General features: G+C 37.4%; 1 protein-coding gene and 1 non-coding gene across 23 annotated transcripts in view; one reads left to right on the top strand and one right to left on the bottom strand.

Annotated features, from left to right (window-relative positions):
* Positions 1 to 2,077: 2,077 nt before the first annotated feature.
* Positions 2,078 to 17,524, bottom strand: part of GARIN2 (golgi associated RAB2 interactor family member 2) — a 38,927-nt gene continuing 23,480 nt past the window's right edge. For 9 of the 22 annotated variants that reach the window (XR_007911788.2, XR_011384866.1, XR_007911785.2 and 6 more), the window contains 3 exons: positions 9,023 to 9,051; positions 5,214 to 6,403; positions 2,078 to 3,167 (listed from right to left, as the gene is read on the bottom strand). Coding sequence is in view for 7 of the 22 variants with exons in the window: in XM_008271844.4 (XP_008270066.1) it covers positions 8,305 to 8,369; positions 9,023 to 9,051 (94 nt within the window). In the remaining 15 variants the exon portion in view is untranslated. Of the gene's footprint in view, positions 3,168 to 5,213; positions 6,404 to 6,566; positions 6,620 to 8,209; positions 8,370 to 9,022; positions 9,052 to 16,599; positions 16,722 to 17,524 lie in introns of those variants that run through there. The other 13 variants (XM_051826357.2, XM_008271847.4, XM_051826359.2 and 10 more) reach the window with 10 other exon arrangements.
* Positions 13,660 to 13,774, top strand: LOC127484677 (U5 spliceosomal RNA). The gene has a single exon (XR_007911841.1). It is a non-coding gene; the product is annotated as a U5 spliceosomal RNA (small nuclear RNA).

Raw genomic sequence — 17,524 nt, 5'->3', positions numbered from 1 at the left:
TCCCAAAACCACACACCACCTCTGCCATTTTACTAATTAGAAGCAAGTTACTAAGTCCAGTGTGCACCCGGGGTAAGGAAATTAGGTTCTTCTTGAAGAGAGGACTATCAAGTATCTATGAACATATTTTTAAAATCACCAGATAATCAAATGTTAGATAGTTACTTTAGACACCAACAAGTTATCATATTACCATATTTAGGCTGAAGAATATTTTATCTGTGACCTTAAAGCTTTATTTCCCTTTGAGCAAATGACACAGGGTTAAATATACAAAATCAAATAATGTTCAAACCATTATCACACATTGTGTCCAAATTCAATATAATAATAGCTGTGTTAGTTATTTCCTTCCCAAGCTCTCCCAACCCCACCCAACTGCCTATTCCAGTTCTTACAGTCCATATCCATTCCTTTCTTATGACAAATATAGGAAATACCATACTCCCACAATCCATAGCTAAACCTTTTTATTGTGGCACTTTGTCAGAAGGTGTTGAAAGTTCAAATAAATTCATACTCCAAAATTATATGCAGTTGCCCTTGTCTTCTAATTTAGACCCCAGCAAAGTTTAGTAGAGTCCTATGGCATGTTTCCCTTTTAGAAGTTGGGTTGCTTTTGTTCTAGTAAGGTAAATTTGCTTATAAGCTCAGTGAACCATAGATACTCTGTGCTCTTCAAACTCTAAAACTGCTTGATGTATTTAAAGGTGCATGGATCCCTGAATAAACTATGATATGTTAATTAGCTTGTTTATTTGAAAGAGAAAGCTTATCTACTGATTCATTCCCCCAAATGTCTGCATAAGCCTGGCTGAGCCACCTGAAGTCAGGACCCAAGAACTCAATCTGGGTCCCTCACGTCCCTCCTGCTTTCCAGGGTGCACATTAGCAGGAAGCTGGATTAGAAGCAGTAGCAACACTGCATCTCAGGCATTCAAATACAAGATGCTGGTGTCCCAAGTGGCAATTGAACCCACTGCACCACAATACCAGCCCTGATAGTAATGATCTTATGTGAGTTTCAAAAACAAATACGAACCAAAAAAAATTTGATCTATAATATAGCTCCTTTAGCACTTTAATGCCAGCCTATTTGAAAATGTTGAAACTTCAGACTAGGAATTTCTTTCTGTACCACTCATGCTAGCTATCTACCTGGAATGTCTAGGACACTCCTACTTTCTCCTGGTACCAGGTAGTGGTAGCAGCATTATTTCTAGTAAGTGGACAGGTAAGTACTTTCTTTGTGGTACATGCTTCTATAGCCGTAGTAGTGACCAAGGAAGAGTGTGCACTGCTAATATCTTAGTCTGTATTCAAGGGTTCTTCTCTCCCAACTGTTTTATATTTGAGGACTGACTATATCTAAATCATGGAGATCGTTACTTCCTGGAAAAGTAACACTTGGCATCCACTTGCAATAGTCATGTGATTAGCTTATTGATCTTTTGTTGAATTTTTCTTCAGAAATAGCATTATTGAGTCTATTCCATTTAATTTGATGGTCAGCTACTGTCGCTCCCCGTCTTTGTGGAGGAACGACACAGGACCCTGCGCTGTTCTTTTGTCTGCTCGGCCCTCCCCGGGTTTGCTGCTGGTTCTTCCCTGGTTGGCTACCGTCCCTTCCACCTCCGTGGAAGGGCGGTTCCCCCTGCCACATTCCCCACTTCCGCAGGGGAGTGGCACACCGCCGGCCGGCTCTCTCGGGGGCTGCACAGGTGTTCCTTCAGATAGATGTTCCCCTTAGATGTTCCTGGTGCATGCCGTCTCTCTCCTCCTTTATAGTCCTCCTCCGCCAATCCCAACTCGGCTGCCCACACACCGAGTACGCTGCTCTCCTCCAATCAGGAGCAGGATCAGCTCCTGGAGGTCAGCACTCAAGTTGGCAAGAGGCAGCTGCGTAGAAGCTGTTTTCTCTTCTCCCAGCGCCATATTGTGGGAGAGCAGATGCATAGAATAAGTCTTAATTCCAGTAACTCAGTCCAGTCCAGGTTGCTCCCCACAAGCTACACTCAACATTTACATCTGATATTTCTATATACCTCTCATTTATCCATTCACATGGAATAGCATCTTTTATTTTTTAAAGAAAACTTTTATTTAATAAATAAAAAATTTGAAAGTACAACTTCTGGATTATAGCGGTTTTCCCCCCATAACCACCCTTCCACCCACAAACCATCCCATCTCCTACTTCCTCTCCCATCCCATTCTTCATTAAGATTCGTTTTTAATTATCTTTATGTACATAAGATCAACTTTGTATATACTAAATAAAGATTTCAACAGATTGCAGCCGCATGGACACACAAAGTATAAAATACTATTTGAAGACTAGTTTTGCCATTAATTCTCATAGTACAGCACATTAAGGGCAGAGATCCTACATGGGGAGTAAGTGCACAGTGACTCCTGTTGTTGATTTAACAATTGACACTCTTATTTATGATGTCAGTAATCACCCGAGGTGCTTATCATGAGATGCCAAGGCTATGGAAGCCTCTTGAGTTCACAAACTCTGACCTTATTTAGACAAGGCCATAATCAAAGTGAAGTTCTCTCCTCCCTTCAGAGAAAGGTACCTCCTTCTTTGATGGCCTGTTCTTCCCATTGTGAATTCACTCACAGAGATCTTTCATTTTGGTCATTTTTTGCCACAGTGTCTTGGCTTTCCATGCCAGGGAAACTCTCATGGGCTTTTTAGCCGGATCCGAATGCCTTAAGGGCTGATTCTGAGGCCAGAGTACTGTTCAGGGCATTTGCCACTCCATGAGTCTGAAATAGCATCTTTATCTTATTGAAAGACTTCCAGTGACCCCACAGGGTTCAATGTTAGTAACAACACAATGTTGGGCTAATGTCCAATTGAGAAAAATAAAAGACAGTAACGAGTTTTCCAAAAGCCCTCCAAAAGAAAGAATTCATACATGTAAAAACTGAGGTTATGAATTAAAAATATTATAGTTTTGCATGGTCTCTAGCTTCTTTTAAAATAGATATTCACAACTAAATAGTTAAGATTTAAGAAATTAGGTTGACATGGATTTGAATTCTTAATGATTAGTTGTAGCTTTTATTTCTGCCCCATGGAAGACACTGCTTTGTTCTCTTGCATTGTGTTTTCCTGAGCTGTGCTTCTTTTTAGTTTAGTAGTTTGTATTTATCTGACAAAAGAAAAGAAGATGAAGATAGAGAAATCAGTTTATTTAACTCAAGAGTCTGATATGAAGGATATTTTTGAAGTTATTACTACTAAAACTAAAACAAATGCAACACAAGTAAAATAAATTATGTAGCTTTTCTTCTTAATATAAAATAAATATTCTTTAGACAGATAATATTTCATTTTTTAAATCTAAAGGTTGAAATACCAATATTAAAAGAATCTCTTAATTTTCTAAAGTGTTTTTAAAAACTTTCTATACAAGTAAGAACTTAATCATTCAAGATTGAAGATATGGGCTTATACTCTTTAAGATTTATATACATGACATTGAATTATTTGCAAATACTTAATCTGTGCTGAACTGAGTCCTGAAATTTGATCATGAGATTTACAGTTACCATAATATGCCCATTGTAAATAGGGGCCAAGTAACCTTTACGTTGTTTTGGTTATGACAAGATAAAGTCTTTCACATTATTTTATTTGCAATAATATGAAGCCTTTATTAGTAAAAAACATTTTTTCACCACTGGAATAATCTACCTTTTCCTACATATTAGCCATTCACAATGTAAGCATTTGGGAGCTACTTTTTTAGTGTTAGAAGTCAAAATTTAGATGTGGCATGTATATCTTTTTGTGTGTGTGTCATTCTTTGCATTTGCCAGTCTCCCTTAAGGTGATCTCAGTGTTTGAAATTCCATTATTATTTAATATATCAGTTGAAGGATGAAATCATCATTAAATATTGGATTATCTTTAAAGGAATTTTTATTCTTCTGTGGTAGATGTAGGAGCTTGCACATATCACTCTGTATTCCTCCTTATCATTGTCTGCTACCACCATAGAACAAGTTAAAGGGAATATTAAGAGCATTCTTAAGAGGGAAAAGAAGTGACTATAGGCACAGAGTAAAGAATATATGAGAATACTTCAAAAAGTATGGTAAGATGAAATTGAAAGATAAATTTATTTTGATGCAAAAAATTTTGATATTCATGCATACTTCTTCATATTGTGCATTTTTCATGAACTTTTTGAAGACCTCTAATTTGTGGAGGCCAGGGGATTATGTGTATGTATATAGATAATGCTAGTTTAGGGTCACATTGTTCTCATTTGGTACATTTGGTGTATATCTTAATGGGATCCTGTTAATGAACTAAATGCCCAAATGCTAATCTAGCCTTGGTGACAGAGTGACAAAAGGGTGGGTACCTCAATTCTATTAGCAGAACCCTGACAAGATGGACAAGTGGTTCCTGCCAAGGGCAGCCCTGGTTTACCAATCTTCCTCTCAATTTTGTCAACTCAGACCTTACACACACACACACACACACGAGAGAGAGAGAGAGAGAGAGAGAGAGAGAGAGAGAGAGAATGAGCTATGATGGAGGAGGCAGCTGAAAATGCAATGCCCTTAGGTGGTGGTACTATTGCTGAGAGAAATTTCATTTTTTAGCAATTCATTGCAAAATTGGTGTTTCAACAAAACTTCTGATAGCAGGCCAGGATCATTACATGCAGCTGTTCAGCTTATGGACTGCACATAAACTACAAGGCAAATGGTGCATCCAGCCTCATGCAGTGTACAAACTGCACTGCTATATATGACAGCCCTATAGGCACTGTCTAAATATTTATATAATTCTGGTATGAAAGAAAGAGGTCTTGGCTGTGTTGGCTAATCTGAGAAAGCAGGTTGGAAAGAACTTGATGAGGGAGCAGAGCAGTGTAGGAATGAGAAACAGAGGAATTACTATAGCAGCAGCAGAAGCAGCAGCAGCAACAGCAGCAACAGCACGTAATTGTTCCAAGGCTTCACCCGAAGCTCCCTGTGCTCCCTGTGCTGATGTTATCTTTTGACCCCTGATGGGTTCTCCAGCCAAAACCACAACTCCTTACATTCTGTTTCACATATACTGTTATTACAATAGAAGTAATGCGATGTTATCTCAATGTTATGAGATTTAATTTATTAACAACTTTTTGTGAAAGTGTTGTATGATTTATATCTATGGAGACATAATCTTTAAAAGTTACCTTTAAGTTGTCTTTCATGGTTTTCCATTGACTTTGTCTTTTTCTGTTTTACTTTGCTTTCTTTTCTCATATCCATCCCCCTGAGAATGGGGGGAGACAGATTAGAAAGGGAGAGACAGATAGGTACATGATTGAGGAAATTAGAAGATTTTATATGAAGGGAGAGAGCCAGAGGGAACAAAAGAAAAAGAATGGAGAGAAGTGGAAGAGAGATGGTTAGAAAGGAAGTGAGAAAGAGAAAAAGCCAAAAGCAGGAGAGAAAAAAAGCACAGAGGGAGAGAGAACTTAATTTGGGTCTTCAAATCATGTTCTAACCACCTTGTAACAGTTGTTGTTATTGTTTCCCATGGAATTCATTGTTAGATTTCATAAACACATTCCCTTTTAGGGGCTTCCCTCCCTTTTTCTTACTAGCCTGGGTTTTACAACAGGGAATGAATCTGGCTGCTTAGGATTCTAAGGAATTTGATTTGTAATATTTCATAAGTGGAAAACAAAGATGGTGGGCAGGGAATGGAATGGAAACTCCCAGTGTTTCATAAGTGACTTTCCCTTCTCATTTCTTGAATCTCTATCTTGGGTCTAATTTCTTTCCATCTGGGAAAAAAGTACTGTAGGATTATAGAAAGCCTATTTTTGGGATCACAGCAAATCAGAAAAGTTAGGAGAGAAAGCCTAGAAAAATAAAAAATTAAGTCAAGAAAGGAGAGAGATGGACTCAGATCTCGAGAGACAAGTTTAACCTGTACCCTGCCTTGTACATAATAAGCCTTGTCATAAAAACAGAACATTTGAAGTGCCACTTTACCCCAAGTCTGTGTAATTCTCTCAAACTGCTCAGATGTTTGAGAGGCGAATTGAGAACATGGTCCCCGACTAGCGTTGGCTCAGAGCTGGGTGAATGTGAATCAGATGAGCTTAATAGTACCAGCAATTTAATTTACTGCTGGGGGAAGCAGTTGTTATTCTGGCTTTCTGACTAGAATAGATAGTGGAATTACCGATTCGTTTTTATTCTTCACTCAGATCAAGTTAAAAGGAATTGGGGATTAAAATTAGACTAACCTTTGCTTTTCTTGGAGGTAAAAAGTGTTAAGGATAAGAGTGTGTGAAAAGGGAAATGATTTAGAGGAGAGTGAAAAAGGGTAAAGAAATGCTAATCAGGGGGAAAACTGCAAAACTATACAAGCCTAAGTCAGAAAAAAAATGGAAAGACATGAGAGAGGAAAGAAAAGAAATGACAAAGTACATGAAAGAAAACAAATAGGGAAAATAATTAATACTTTGTGGAAAACTGCATGCCAATTTTATATATTGTATCATCCTTGTGATTTAATAAGCTCCAGTGGGATTTTGCTGCTCATTTGCTTAACTCCTGTTTTCCTTTGCTCCGTATTTCAAATTGCCTGTCGGAATTAGAAAGACCGGCCACCAGGACCACAAACATGTCAGCTGTAGGATCACAACTGCCAAGAGGGCTGGAGACAGCTAATTGTGTCCTCATCTCCCCACCTAACCTTATGTACACACGTTTTAGAGTTGAAGAAATTGAGGCCTAGGGAGATAAATGACATGTGCATGTAACAAAGGAAGTTTATCTAGAACTGAAGCCTATACTTTTGACTCGGTTTAATAGCTGATTTCTTCATCTTTTCCTTTCAAATTTCCTCCAGTTCCTTTTCCTAGCTTGTTTCATGGAAACTACTTTTTACATGTTGTCTCCCAAACTTCCATTTCCCCCTGCCCCACAGGTAGTCAGTGGGTAGCGCTTGTTCACTGGGGAATCATGTCCTTGTTCTTTCTGACTGCTCCTTACTTGGTTCAAGACTTTGGCACCCTTCACCTGGACTTCCTCCCTCTAGCCACCTCCAGCTTCTCAGAGACTACAGTCAGAGTATCATCCTACAAGATGACACTAATTTTATCATTTCCCTGTTTTTTTAGACATCCCTCTTTCGTTACCTAATAGCTATATACAAATTTATAACATAACCCCACATTTCCATAATCTGGCCACTGTTTTGCTTTCCAGCTGCATCTCTTGTTACTGCTAAACTGAACATGCCCAGCACTTTCCCATGTCTTTGATTTTGCTCATATCATTCCCTGTGTGGAGGATATTCTGATGTCCCCTTTCCTAACTCAAAACTGCCTCCTTCTTCCGGCTTTGGATCGGCATGGTGGCCATTTGGGGAGTGAATTAACGGAAGGAAGACCTTTCTCTCTCTCTCTGTCTCACTGTCTATAACTCTACCTGTCCAATGGAAAAAAAAAAAAAAAAGAAAAAGAAAAAAGAAGCTCCATCATGGTCTCTCCCTTTGCCTAACATACACCTTTATTTAAAAACAAACAAACAAACAAACAAACAACAAAAAAAAAACTGCCTCTTTCATAGAATCTTTCATGATTTCCTCTCCTGAGCTAAAAATGAGTTCTTTTCTTTTGAAGTAGATATGACATTCTGATTAATGTTACTTGTGCACATGTCTCAAGGGCAAGTAACATGTTCTATTAGTTTTTTTTTTTCAATTTCCGGCGCCTTCCACAGTGCTTCATATATAATAGACATCAAATGCTTGTTCCATTGAACAAAATTGAGTTTGTACCAGAAGACAGGTGAAAGAATTAATCACATAAAGGGTGAAGTAACAGCATCAAAGCCCTACATAAATTTCAAGTTTCCATGAATAAATGAGTGCCTCTGAATGTGCTAATTATATACGATATTATAGTAGGGCTGCCACTAGGATTTATCCTTTCCTTTAGCAAATGAAAGGAAAAAATTTGCCTGTACTAGACATCTCTGAATTTCTATAAATTTAGTGTGATTTCTTTATGAAATACAATTTGGGGTAGAAATTGGTGAAGTTCTATAAACTGCAAAGGTTGCAAAGGAAATTTTTGCATTTTTCTTGTAACTATAATAGTATTTCCCCACAATATTCTCAAATTCAATACTATAGATCGGAATATAGGCCAAAACACATTACAGTATGGTTTATTGGTACTAAATGTGATTAAAAATGTCTTCAAGTATCTTGGTTTGTTGAAGTACTGTGTTTCATTTTTTTCCCTCTCCACTTAAGCCAAGTTAAATGTTCTTCTCTCTTCCCTCCGTAATTTTCTCTTGAGTGCTGAGGCTAAGGTCTGTTCCATCTCCCAGATTAGAAAGTAATGTAGATGTGAATCAGTTGCTAGTATAGGGAGCGATTTCCTAGGTGCCTATAAGACACCTCAAAATCTTGTTACAAGTCAAAGATTCTTAGACTTGGGAATGTGCAAAGAAAAAATATTACAATCCTCCCCAAACCCTGGCCCCCATCCCAAGTGAACACCTCATTAAACATTGTTACCTAACAGTGAGGCAGAAGCAAAGATGTAAGCAGGAAGGATACAGATCAGGATGATTTTAGATTTACTAAAAATTTCATTGTGAACCATTTCCTTTACAAATTAGCAAGAACAGGAGGTCCTGATTATAGTTGTAATTTTGGATTCTACTCCTACAACTAGCAGTGGAGTGATTTGTGACTGATGAGTTAGATTCAAGGAACTGGGAAAACCAACTCGACCACTAAAGAAAAAGAAAACTGAAGTATTGCTTATCATTTGAAAGCTATCTGGGATGGACTTTGAAAAAGAGTTTCTACAGTGTATGGCTCTCAAGTGGGGCAAAGTCAGGAAAGGGAATGTATTAAAAAGTCTTCCTGGATTCCTTTGCTCTTATCTACTCTACTGCTCCAGGAACCAGAGATGACTACTGAATACCGAGGATCACAATAAAACATGCAGTGGAATTTGTTCCATACCTGAAGTGTCTGAATCAGTTTTCACGTTCCTGTGAAAATAAACAGTACATTTCAAAAAATTGCCTGTGTTACCACAAGTGTTTAGAAAAGAATCACTACATCTGAGATAACCAGTCATTCTCTAAATGCCTCGTGAATAGTGATGAAACATATTTAGCAAGCCTAGGCTGTTATTGATTATGACAATAGATAAAATTACCTAAACTTCTGTAACATGCAGGCTGGCTATCCAGTCTGTAAAACCCATAAAAGTGAATTGTGTGTAATAACATACAATATATTTTTTATTACATTTGTCACCAGCCACTCAGTGAGGCTGTGGGCTTTCCTACCTCTTCCATGCCCTCCTACTGGGATAGAAACTGGGGGAAGCTAACTGCCACTGCTCAGAGGCTCCAGTAAACAGGGTCAATTGTACTGAGTATGTAGGGTCTGGTAGAGACCTGGGAGTAAATTCTGGAATGATTAGGTAAGAGAAATTGCCAACTTCTGTTAGCTTCTTCCCTGCCATCTCTCTAGCCCTGTTGGGGATGACAACAGTTAGGAATTTTGTAGGCAAAGAATATACCTTATTTACATTTATTACTTTCCTGTGGCTTATTGGATAAAATAGGAGACTAGCAGTTTTTCAGATTATTTTACTTTTACAAATGTCTTTGAATAATGCAGATTATTTTCTGTATCCCCGGTTTTTTTAAATTAAAAACAAAATTAAAACACTTATTTTCTTATTCTCACTGGCATACTAAAACAAGCTTAAGTCAGTTTTCACTAGATCCTTGTTTCTTGACTACATGTTCAATAAATATTTTGGAAGTACTGCTACATGAGTGAAACTAAGAATCCAAGAACAATGCTATTTTCCATAGATATTATTTCTATAAGTAGGGATATTATCTTCCCAGATAAATGTACATAGATTTTCTAAATTTTTATTTATTTATTTTCATTTTATTTGAAAGGCAGAGAGACAATGAGACAGAGATCTTCCATCTGCTAGTTCATTTCTCAAGGGTCCATAACTGCCAGGGATGGGCCAGCTGGAAACTAGAAGCCAGGAATTCCATCCGGGTCTTTAATATAGGTGTCAGGGATCCAAGTACGTAAGAGCCATCATTTGCAGCCTCCCAGTGTGCACAATAGCAAGGAGCTACATTAAAAAATCAAGCAGATGCCCGGTGCCACGGCTCACTAGGCTGGCTAATCCTCCACCTGCGGCGCCGGCACCCCAGGGTTCTAGTCCCAGTCGGGGCGCCGGATTCTGTCCTGGTTGCTCCTCTTCCAGTCCAGCTCTCTGCTATGGCCCAGGAAGGCAGTGGAGGATGGCCCAAGTGCTTGGGCCCTGCACCCGCATGGGAGATCAGGAGGAAGCACTTGGCTCCTGGCTTCGGATCGGTGCAGTGCACCAGCCATAGCGGCCATTTTGGGGGGGTGAACCAAAGGAAATTTTCTCTCTGTCTCTAACTCTGCCTATCCAAAAAGAAAAAAAAAGAAAAAAAAAAAGATATCGAGGAGCTGGGACTCAAACCAGGCACTCTAATGTGGAATGTGGGCATCCCAAGTGTTGACAACTGTTGAACCAAATACCCACTCCTATTATGATCTTCTTAGATGTCTGGCAATACCCCCAAGTTCCACAATGAATCTTTCAGGGAGTAAAAGTTAAAATACTTGTAGTAGTAATTTTCTGAAGACTTTACAAATAAATATTCATATAACCTTTACCAAATAGAACTCTTGAATTAAATGAAAGTTGATCTTAATGATGAAAGTTTTCCAGAGGCTGAGAAATATCAAGTAAATGTACCTTACAAAATAGATTCAGGGGTCGGCTAGTTGGCTTGCCAGTTACCCTTGAGCTCCCAGCTTTTTTAGTCCAGGGTAGGGCATTTGGCCTACTAGTTAAGAAATCTCTGTCCATATAGGAATGCCTGAGTTTGATACCTGGCTCTGGCTCCTGACTTCTGAGGCTAGTTACCAACTGATGCAGATTGAGTGATGCAGTTGTGATGGCTCAAGTGATTGGGTTCTCTAGCCACACATGTGGGAGACCTGAATTGAGTTCCTGGCTCCCAGCTTCACTCTGGTCCAGCTCTGGCTGTTATGGTCATTTGGGGAGTTAAATAGCAGATGGGAGCACTCTCTCTCTCTAAAATAAATAAATGAAAAGTTCAAAAAATAGATGAAAATTAAGATAAAGCCTGCCATTATCCTCTTTAAAGCAAAGAGCAGAGTTGTGGCAGCATTATTGTCAAGGAAAAGGAAGACTATAAATGCTTTATGTAGTAAATCCTTCTTTTCTAAAAGACCTAAAGTGACAGTAGAGAAAAGTTTAAATCTCTATTATCTTTCACATATCTATATTAACATTGCTCAATTTACATTTTAATAGCTAGTGAAGCTAAATGCAGAATTTCCAACAAGGTCATTGTTCAACATTTTTTCAGTGTTCCAAAGTATACAGTTATAAAGTGTCATTGAAATTAATGGTGTTAAAGAAGAAAAACAAAATATGGAACTATTCATCAACCTCCTAGTCCTGGCTAAATCCTACAAATGGCCCTGCAATAAATTGTCAGTGAATTCCATTCAGTTCTTATACTACTACATCTGTCATTCATAATTAACATTCTCAAATTAGACTCCAGCTAGTAATTCTGCCCCTGATGCAAATAGGCAATAAAAAGGAATCTGTGCTTTATTAAATTGATTGGGCTTAAGAAGATTACTTAGAACCAAATATATCTTTCTGGTTTTGTCATCTATTTATTTTTTCCTAGAAGAGTCAGCAGATTAATGGCACAGAAAGCTGAGGCAGTGGAAGAGCAGAGCCTTCAAGAATTTGAGATTTGCTAGCTTTCAAGATCCTTTAATCTTTAAAATTCTATATTTTTTGCTGTTTAAAGATTTTTTCTCACCATTTCTAGTAGTGATTATAATAATGTCAATGACAAAATTTAGCATCTGCAAACACATTTTTCAAAAAATGTAACCTAGCATCATAGTTTTTATAATATTTTATTAAGCAATTATGAGTTAGTCTAGGGATGGGCATTTGGCCAAGTAATTTAAGGTGCCAGTTAAGATGCCCACATCCCACACTGGAGTCTGAGTTCGATTCTTGGCTCTGGCTCCTGGTTCCAACTTCCTGCTGATGGAGAACCTGAGAGGCAGGGGTGATGGTTCAAATAATTGGGTTCCTGCCACTCTCTTGGAAGACCTGAATTGAGTTTCTAGCTCCTGGCTCTGGTCCTGACCTGACCCTACATTTTGTGGGGATTTGTGAAGTGAGTCACTAGCCACTGGTTGGGAACTCTGTCTCTCTCTGCCTCTTTAAAAAAAAAAAAAAAAAAAAAAAAAAAAAAAAAAAAAAAAAAAGACTAGTCTAGTACTGATTTTGAAGACAATGTGCATTTGTCATTTGTCAAAACCCAATAGAACTACAACTCAAAGAATGAGCCTTAGTGTAAGCTATGGACTATTATGGACTATGGTTAATAATGTGTTATCATTAACTCATTAATTGTAACTAAATGTACCACACATGATTTTTTCTTCTTTTTTTCATACAAATAAGATTTTTAACTCTATGTACCATTTGTTTAATTCTGTAACTCAAACTGTACTAAAAAGTTTGTTAATGAACTTTTAAAAGCTTTAAAAAAGGCATTAAAAGCTAATCCAATGGTTGAAGGCATTCATTACATGCAAAAGAGCAAGGAAAGAAGAAGCTGAAATGATTTACAGTAACCTTGTGAGATGTTGATTTGTAGTGTGTTTATGAAGTGTTAGATAAGTGGGAACAGTGATTTTGAGACATAATGAAATAAAACAAAGTAACACATCAGAGTGACCAGACCTGATCAATTTTTATTTAGGTCAAATTGAGAAATTTGATCTTCCTATTTGTCTTAGACTTATGCTGAAAGCCATACTCATCTTCTAGCCCCCTGCATCTTGTATTATTCTCTCCCTTATCTATTTCTGACCAATGGTTTATGTTTCTTGCTTGCTTCTTTATTCTTCCTCTCTCTTTTACCTTTTTTTATCCTCTAACATGTCAGACTTAACAGTGGCTCTCCTGGTCATTGTTCATTTCCACGGAAATAACTCAGTGGCTCCCATTAAGAAATAGCAAAACAGGGTTTTAGGTAAAATTTATCTATTTCAGCTACTCTGTACCCTCTGTAGGAAGCAGGAACATTTCTTTGGGAAATAAGTACAATTCCCACATCAAACCATATTTTTTTTCTTTTCTTTTTTTTTTTTTTTTTTTTTTTTTTGAGCTCCTAGTTATATAGGATAGATTTCTGGAAGCAAGCTCTCTTGAGTTTGAGCTGGTAGTTCATCCCATGACTGTACTAGGGAATACTTTATTTTCTCTGTCCTCAAGAAGAGAAGAATCCTTGCTAACCCCTAACTTTGCACATAGGACTGGCTTCTCCTAAGGCAGAGGTTCTTAAGCTTGAGTGTGTGTGAGAATTACTTGGAGGTCTAGTAAACCACAGAATGCTGTGTGCTCTGCCCTCAGAGTTTATGATTCAGTAACATGGGGTGGGGCCTGACAATTTACAACTCCAACAAGTTCCCAGTTGCTACTGCTGCTGGCGGATTGGCAGCCACACCTAAGAACCACTGGTCTCTGATTTCTCTTCAGATCGCTTAAATCTTTCACCTTTTACTAGGGATTCCTGTGGCGAGAAACAATTCTGAGGCTTAAATCAGTTTTTGAGGCCTTGTTTTGGCAAGGCTAAAAGAAAAAAAAATTCAGTACCCAGGAGCTAAAACAAATATCATTCTGATTTCCAGGTCTATGGCTCTCCTAAGAGTCAACATTATTCTTTTGCTTCCCTTGACCATCCTTACTTTCTTGAGAAAGAAGATTAAAAAGCAAGCCAGCCTTGAGTAATTAATCTTCAGTTGATTTAGATATTTTTGAGTATGATGTATTTTTTACATACTAGCCAATTTTATGTAATTGAAAATGAATTATTAGTGTCAATCATTTACTGAGTACCTAATATGTTCTAAGTCCTTTATATACTTCTTTGTCTCTTTCTTTCTTGGAAACCTACAATATACCAGATGTGCTTACTGTTTTCATTCTACCACTCTCCTTTAAGGAACCCTCCAGAGCACACTTCAATTTCACTTTAGAAATAGTTTTAGCACTATCAGTCATTTGTTTTAGCAGATCTTCCCAGTGACTAAATCAAATAATAAGAAATAGGAAAGTGTCTAAGACACCTGGTGGGAGACCGTCTAACATCTATTCAGGACAAATGGCTTAATGTTTGCTTTTGAGAGGTTTCTGGAGATAAAGACTCCCCAACCTACAGAAACTGGTTCTGTTATTTACCAGTATCTAATTTATTATATATATATTTTAAATTGATCAATTAATTGCTATATCGCTCTATTACTTTATAGTATTTTCCTTTGTATTAAAATAATTTTTACTTTAAATCCACTTTTAAAATGTAGCCTTCTGTGAACTTTCTTGCACATTGGAATATGGTCATTGTCTCCTATTAATTCATACTTTCTTATTGCTTCATTTTTTTTACTACATTAAACATATTTTTTAAGTTTTGTGGTTTTTTTCACTATTTCTTCCTAGGTTCAGTTTATTGGATAGTATAGGACCATCTCTACACTGTATTCAATGTGATTTCAATTTCAATTTTTTTTCAAACTATTCTAGATTCTGAACCTGCCTTTCCCTCCCACCTTATATTTTAGATTTATATTATTTTGCAATTATCAAGTGCTTCGCACTGTGAACTTTTTTTAAAAATCAGCTATTTAATCTCTTTAGGGATCTACATGGCACATATTATTCCCATTTTATAAATGAAGAAACTAAGACCTGAAGAAGTTAAGTAACTTGCACAAGATCACAAAGCTAGTAAGATAGAGAAACCACAATTTGAATCCAAACCTCATTCTCTAGTTATGTTAAACTATTTCCCATATTTCCAGCATGAGTTTACTTTTAAAGTATATATGTACTCAGTTGTATAAATTTTAATAGAAACACTTATTAATAGCTAGAACAAATATCAGTTTCTTTAATCAGTTACACCCAAAACAGTAGTATTTTCCCTTCTGTATGTAGAAATAGAATACTATTGTAAGAGTACATTTTTTTTTGAATTTTACTTTTCTAGCTTGTGATTCCTTATTTGTCATGTAGCCCTTTCATTGACAATTTATTTAAAAATTTATTTATTGGAGCTAGAGTTGTAGCCTAATGGGTTAAGCTGCTGCCTGCAATGTCAGCATCCCATGTGGGTGCTGGTTCGAGTCCTGGCTGCAGTGTGCTTAGGAAAGCATGAGAAGATGGCTCAATTCCTTGAGCCCCTGCACCCACGTGGGAGACTGGGAAGAAGCTCCTGGCTCCTGGCTTAGGATTGGCCCAATTCCACCATTGTGGCCAGTGAGCCAGAGGATGGAAGATCTCTCTTTCTCCTTTCCCCTCTTTCTGCTAACTCTGCCCTTCAAATAATAAAATAAATATTTTTAAAAAATATTTATTTATTTGAGAGAGAAAGAAAGATCATATCTGCTAGTTCATTCTCCAAACAGAGAAACAAGGAAATCGATCCAGATCTCCCACAGGGAGGCAGGAGCCCAATTACTTGAGCTGTCACTGCTGCCTCCCAGGGTATACATTAGCAGGAAGTGGGAGTCAGGAGCAAACCAGGACTTGAACCTAGGTGATTTGGGATGCAGGCATCTTAACCATTAGGCTGAACCCTCACTCCTGTAATTCTGCCTATTTCTTTTCCTAATAGGACCCACAGTCTCGCTAAATTAACATACTATGAAATATCTTATTTAGCCATACCCCTGCCAGTGATCATTTGGGTTATTACAGGTTTTAATTATGAAACGCTATATTCAAATAAGTTACTTTCCTTTTTGAGTTATTTCTTTGACACGTGTTCCTGTATGTTAGTGGTATAATTATTTGTAATGTGAATTGCCAAGTTATTCTGCAGAAAACTCTCTACCATTTACAGTGACACCATGAGTGTTTGACATCTAATGAAAAGTAAGTTGGTTATTGTTGAATTTGTATTTCTTTAATTATTAGCAAGGTTGATCCCTCAAAAGTATTTGTATTTTGGAGTAAATTTTCTATTCGTGTCCTTAGACCATATGTTAATTTGATCTTTACAAATTCCCATCAGCTATTTATATATAGAGATAATCTATTATTATTCTTTCCGCATTCAGTTGTGAACACTCATGATGTATGTATGCATGTATTTAAAATGATTTATTTGGCAGGTGTTTGTAATTGTTATGCAATCAGTTTGGGACTCAATTGCCCCAGAGCTCCATACTTCCCCAAGTCTCTGCTGAAATATCCCTTCCTCAGAGAACTTGCCCTGATACTCTATAAAATCTCCTGGCCTTCCTCAAATTACTCCCTACTCTTTTATTATTTTTTTAAAAATCATAGTACATTCCAGCTGGCATAATAAATTTTGTTTATTATCTGTCTCTATTAGAATAAAGCACTTCATGAGATAGGAATTTAATTACTTTCACTTCTGTATCCTCAGTACCTGGCACAGGGGGTACTCAGTGACCTCAGCGGGTGAGAAAAGATCTTTCTTCTGTAATTAAGGCAGTGATATTCCATTTTCTTCTTGCTCGTTGTAGTTAATTTAAATAATTTATTCTTTTCCTAGGATACAGTATGAATTTTTTTTACTAGTATTTCCTGGAATTTCCCAAGCTTCTTTAGAATGTGTATCAGTTTGAATCTATTTTTGTATCTTTATTTCTAATTCTAAATTAGGCACTAGTGATTTTAATGGCCATTTAATTATAACATGGCTTAAGATTTTATAGGACCAACCCTCCTATAGATGTTTTCCATCTAATAGTTTCCTTGAGAGTCTTACCCTGTCTTTTGCACATTTTTTAACAGTTTTAAAATTTCCATGAGTTATTTTGAGATGTCAACTAGTATTGTTTTAAATATTAACTCATGACTAGTATTGTTGTGAGCAATAGCTTAACCTGCTATGCCACGATGCCAGCCCCTATTTATTTATTTTTATTTATTTGAAAGTCAAAATGACAGAAACAGAGAAGGAAAAATGGAGAGAGGAAGAGAGAGATCAATTTTCTATGTGCTGATTCACTCTTCAAATGCCTGCAGCAGCTGGGGGTAGGCCTGGCCAAAGCATGAGCCAGGAACACTATCCAGGTCTCCCATGTGGGTGCCATGTACTTGAGCTCTCATCTTCTGCCTTCCAGGAGGCAAATTAGCAGGAAGCTGGATCAGGTGTAGAGGGTGGGACTCCATCTCAGGTACCCTCATGTGGGATGCAGGTGTCCCAAACAGCAGCTTAACCTGCTGTTCCACAGAACTCTGTCCCTATTCTAAGTTTTTAATAGAACACTTTTAGAATTTCTTTGTTAAAAACTGTGGGGAGCAATCCGGACTGGACTGAGTTACTGGAATTAAGACTTATTCTATGC

Source organism: Oryctolagus cuniculus, chromosome 20 (assembly GCF_964237555.1).
Source record: "Oryctolagus cuniculus chromosome 20, mOryCun1.1, whole genome shotgun sequence".
NCBI classification, from domain to species: Eukaryota; Metazoa; Chordata; class Mammalia; order Lagomorpha; family Leporidae; genus Oryctolagus; species Oryctolagus cuniculus.
Note: the sequence above shows the minus strand (reverse complement) of the source record. Positions and strands in the feature narration are given on the sequence as shown.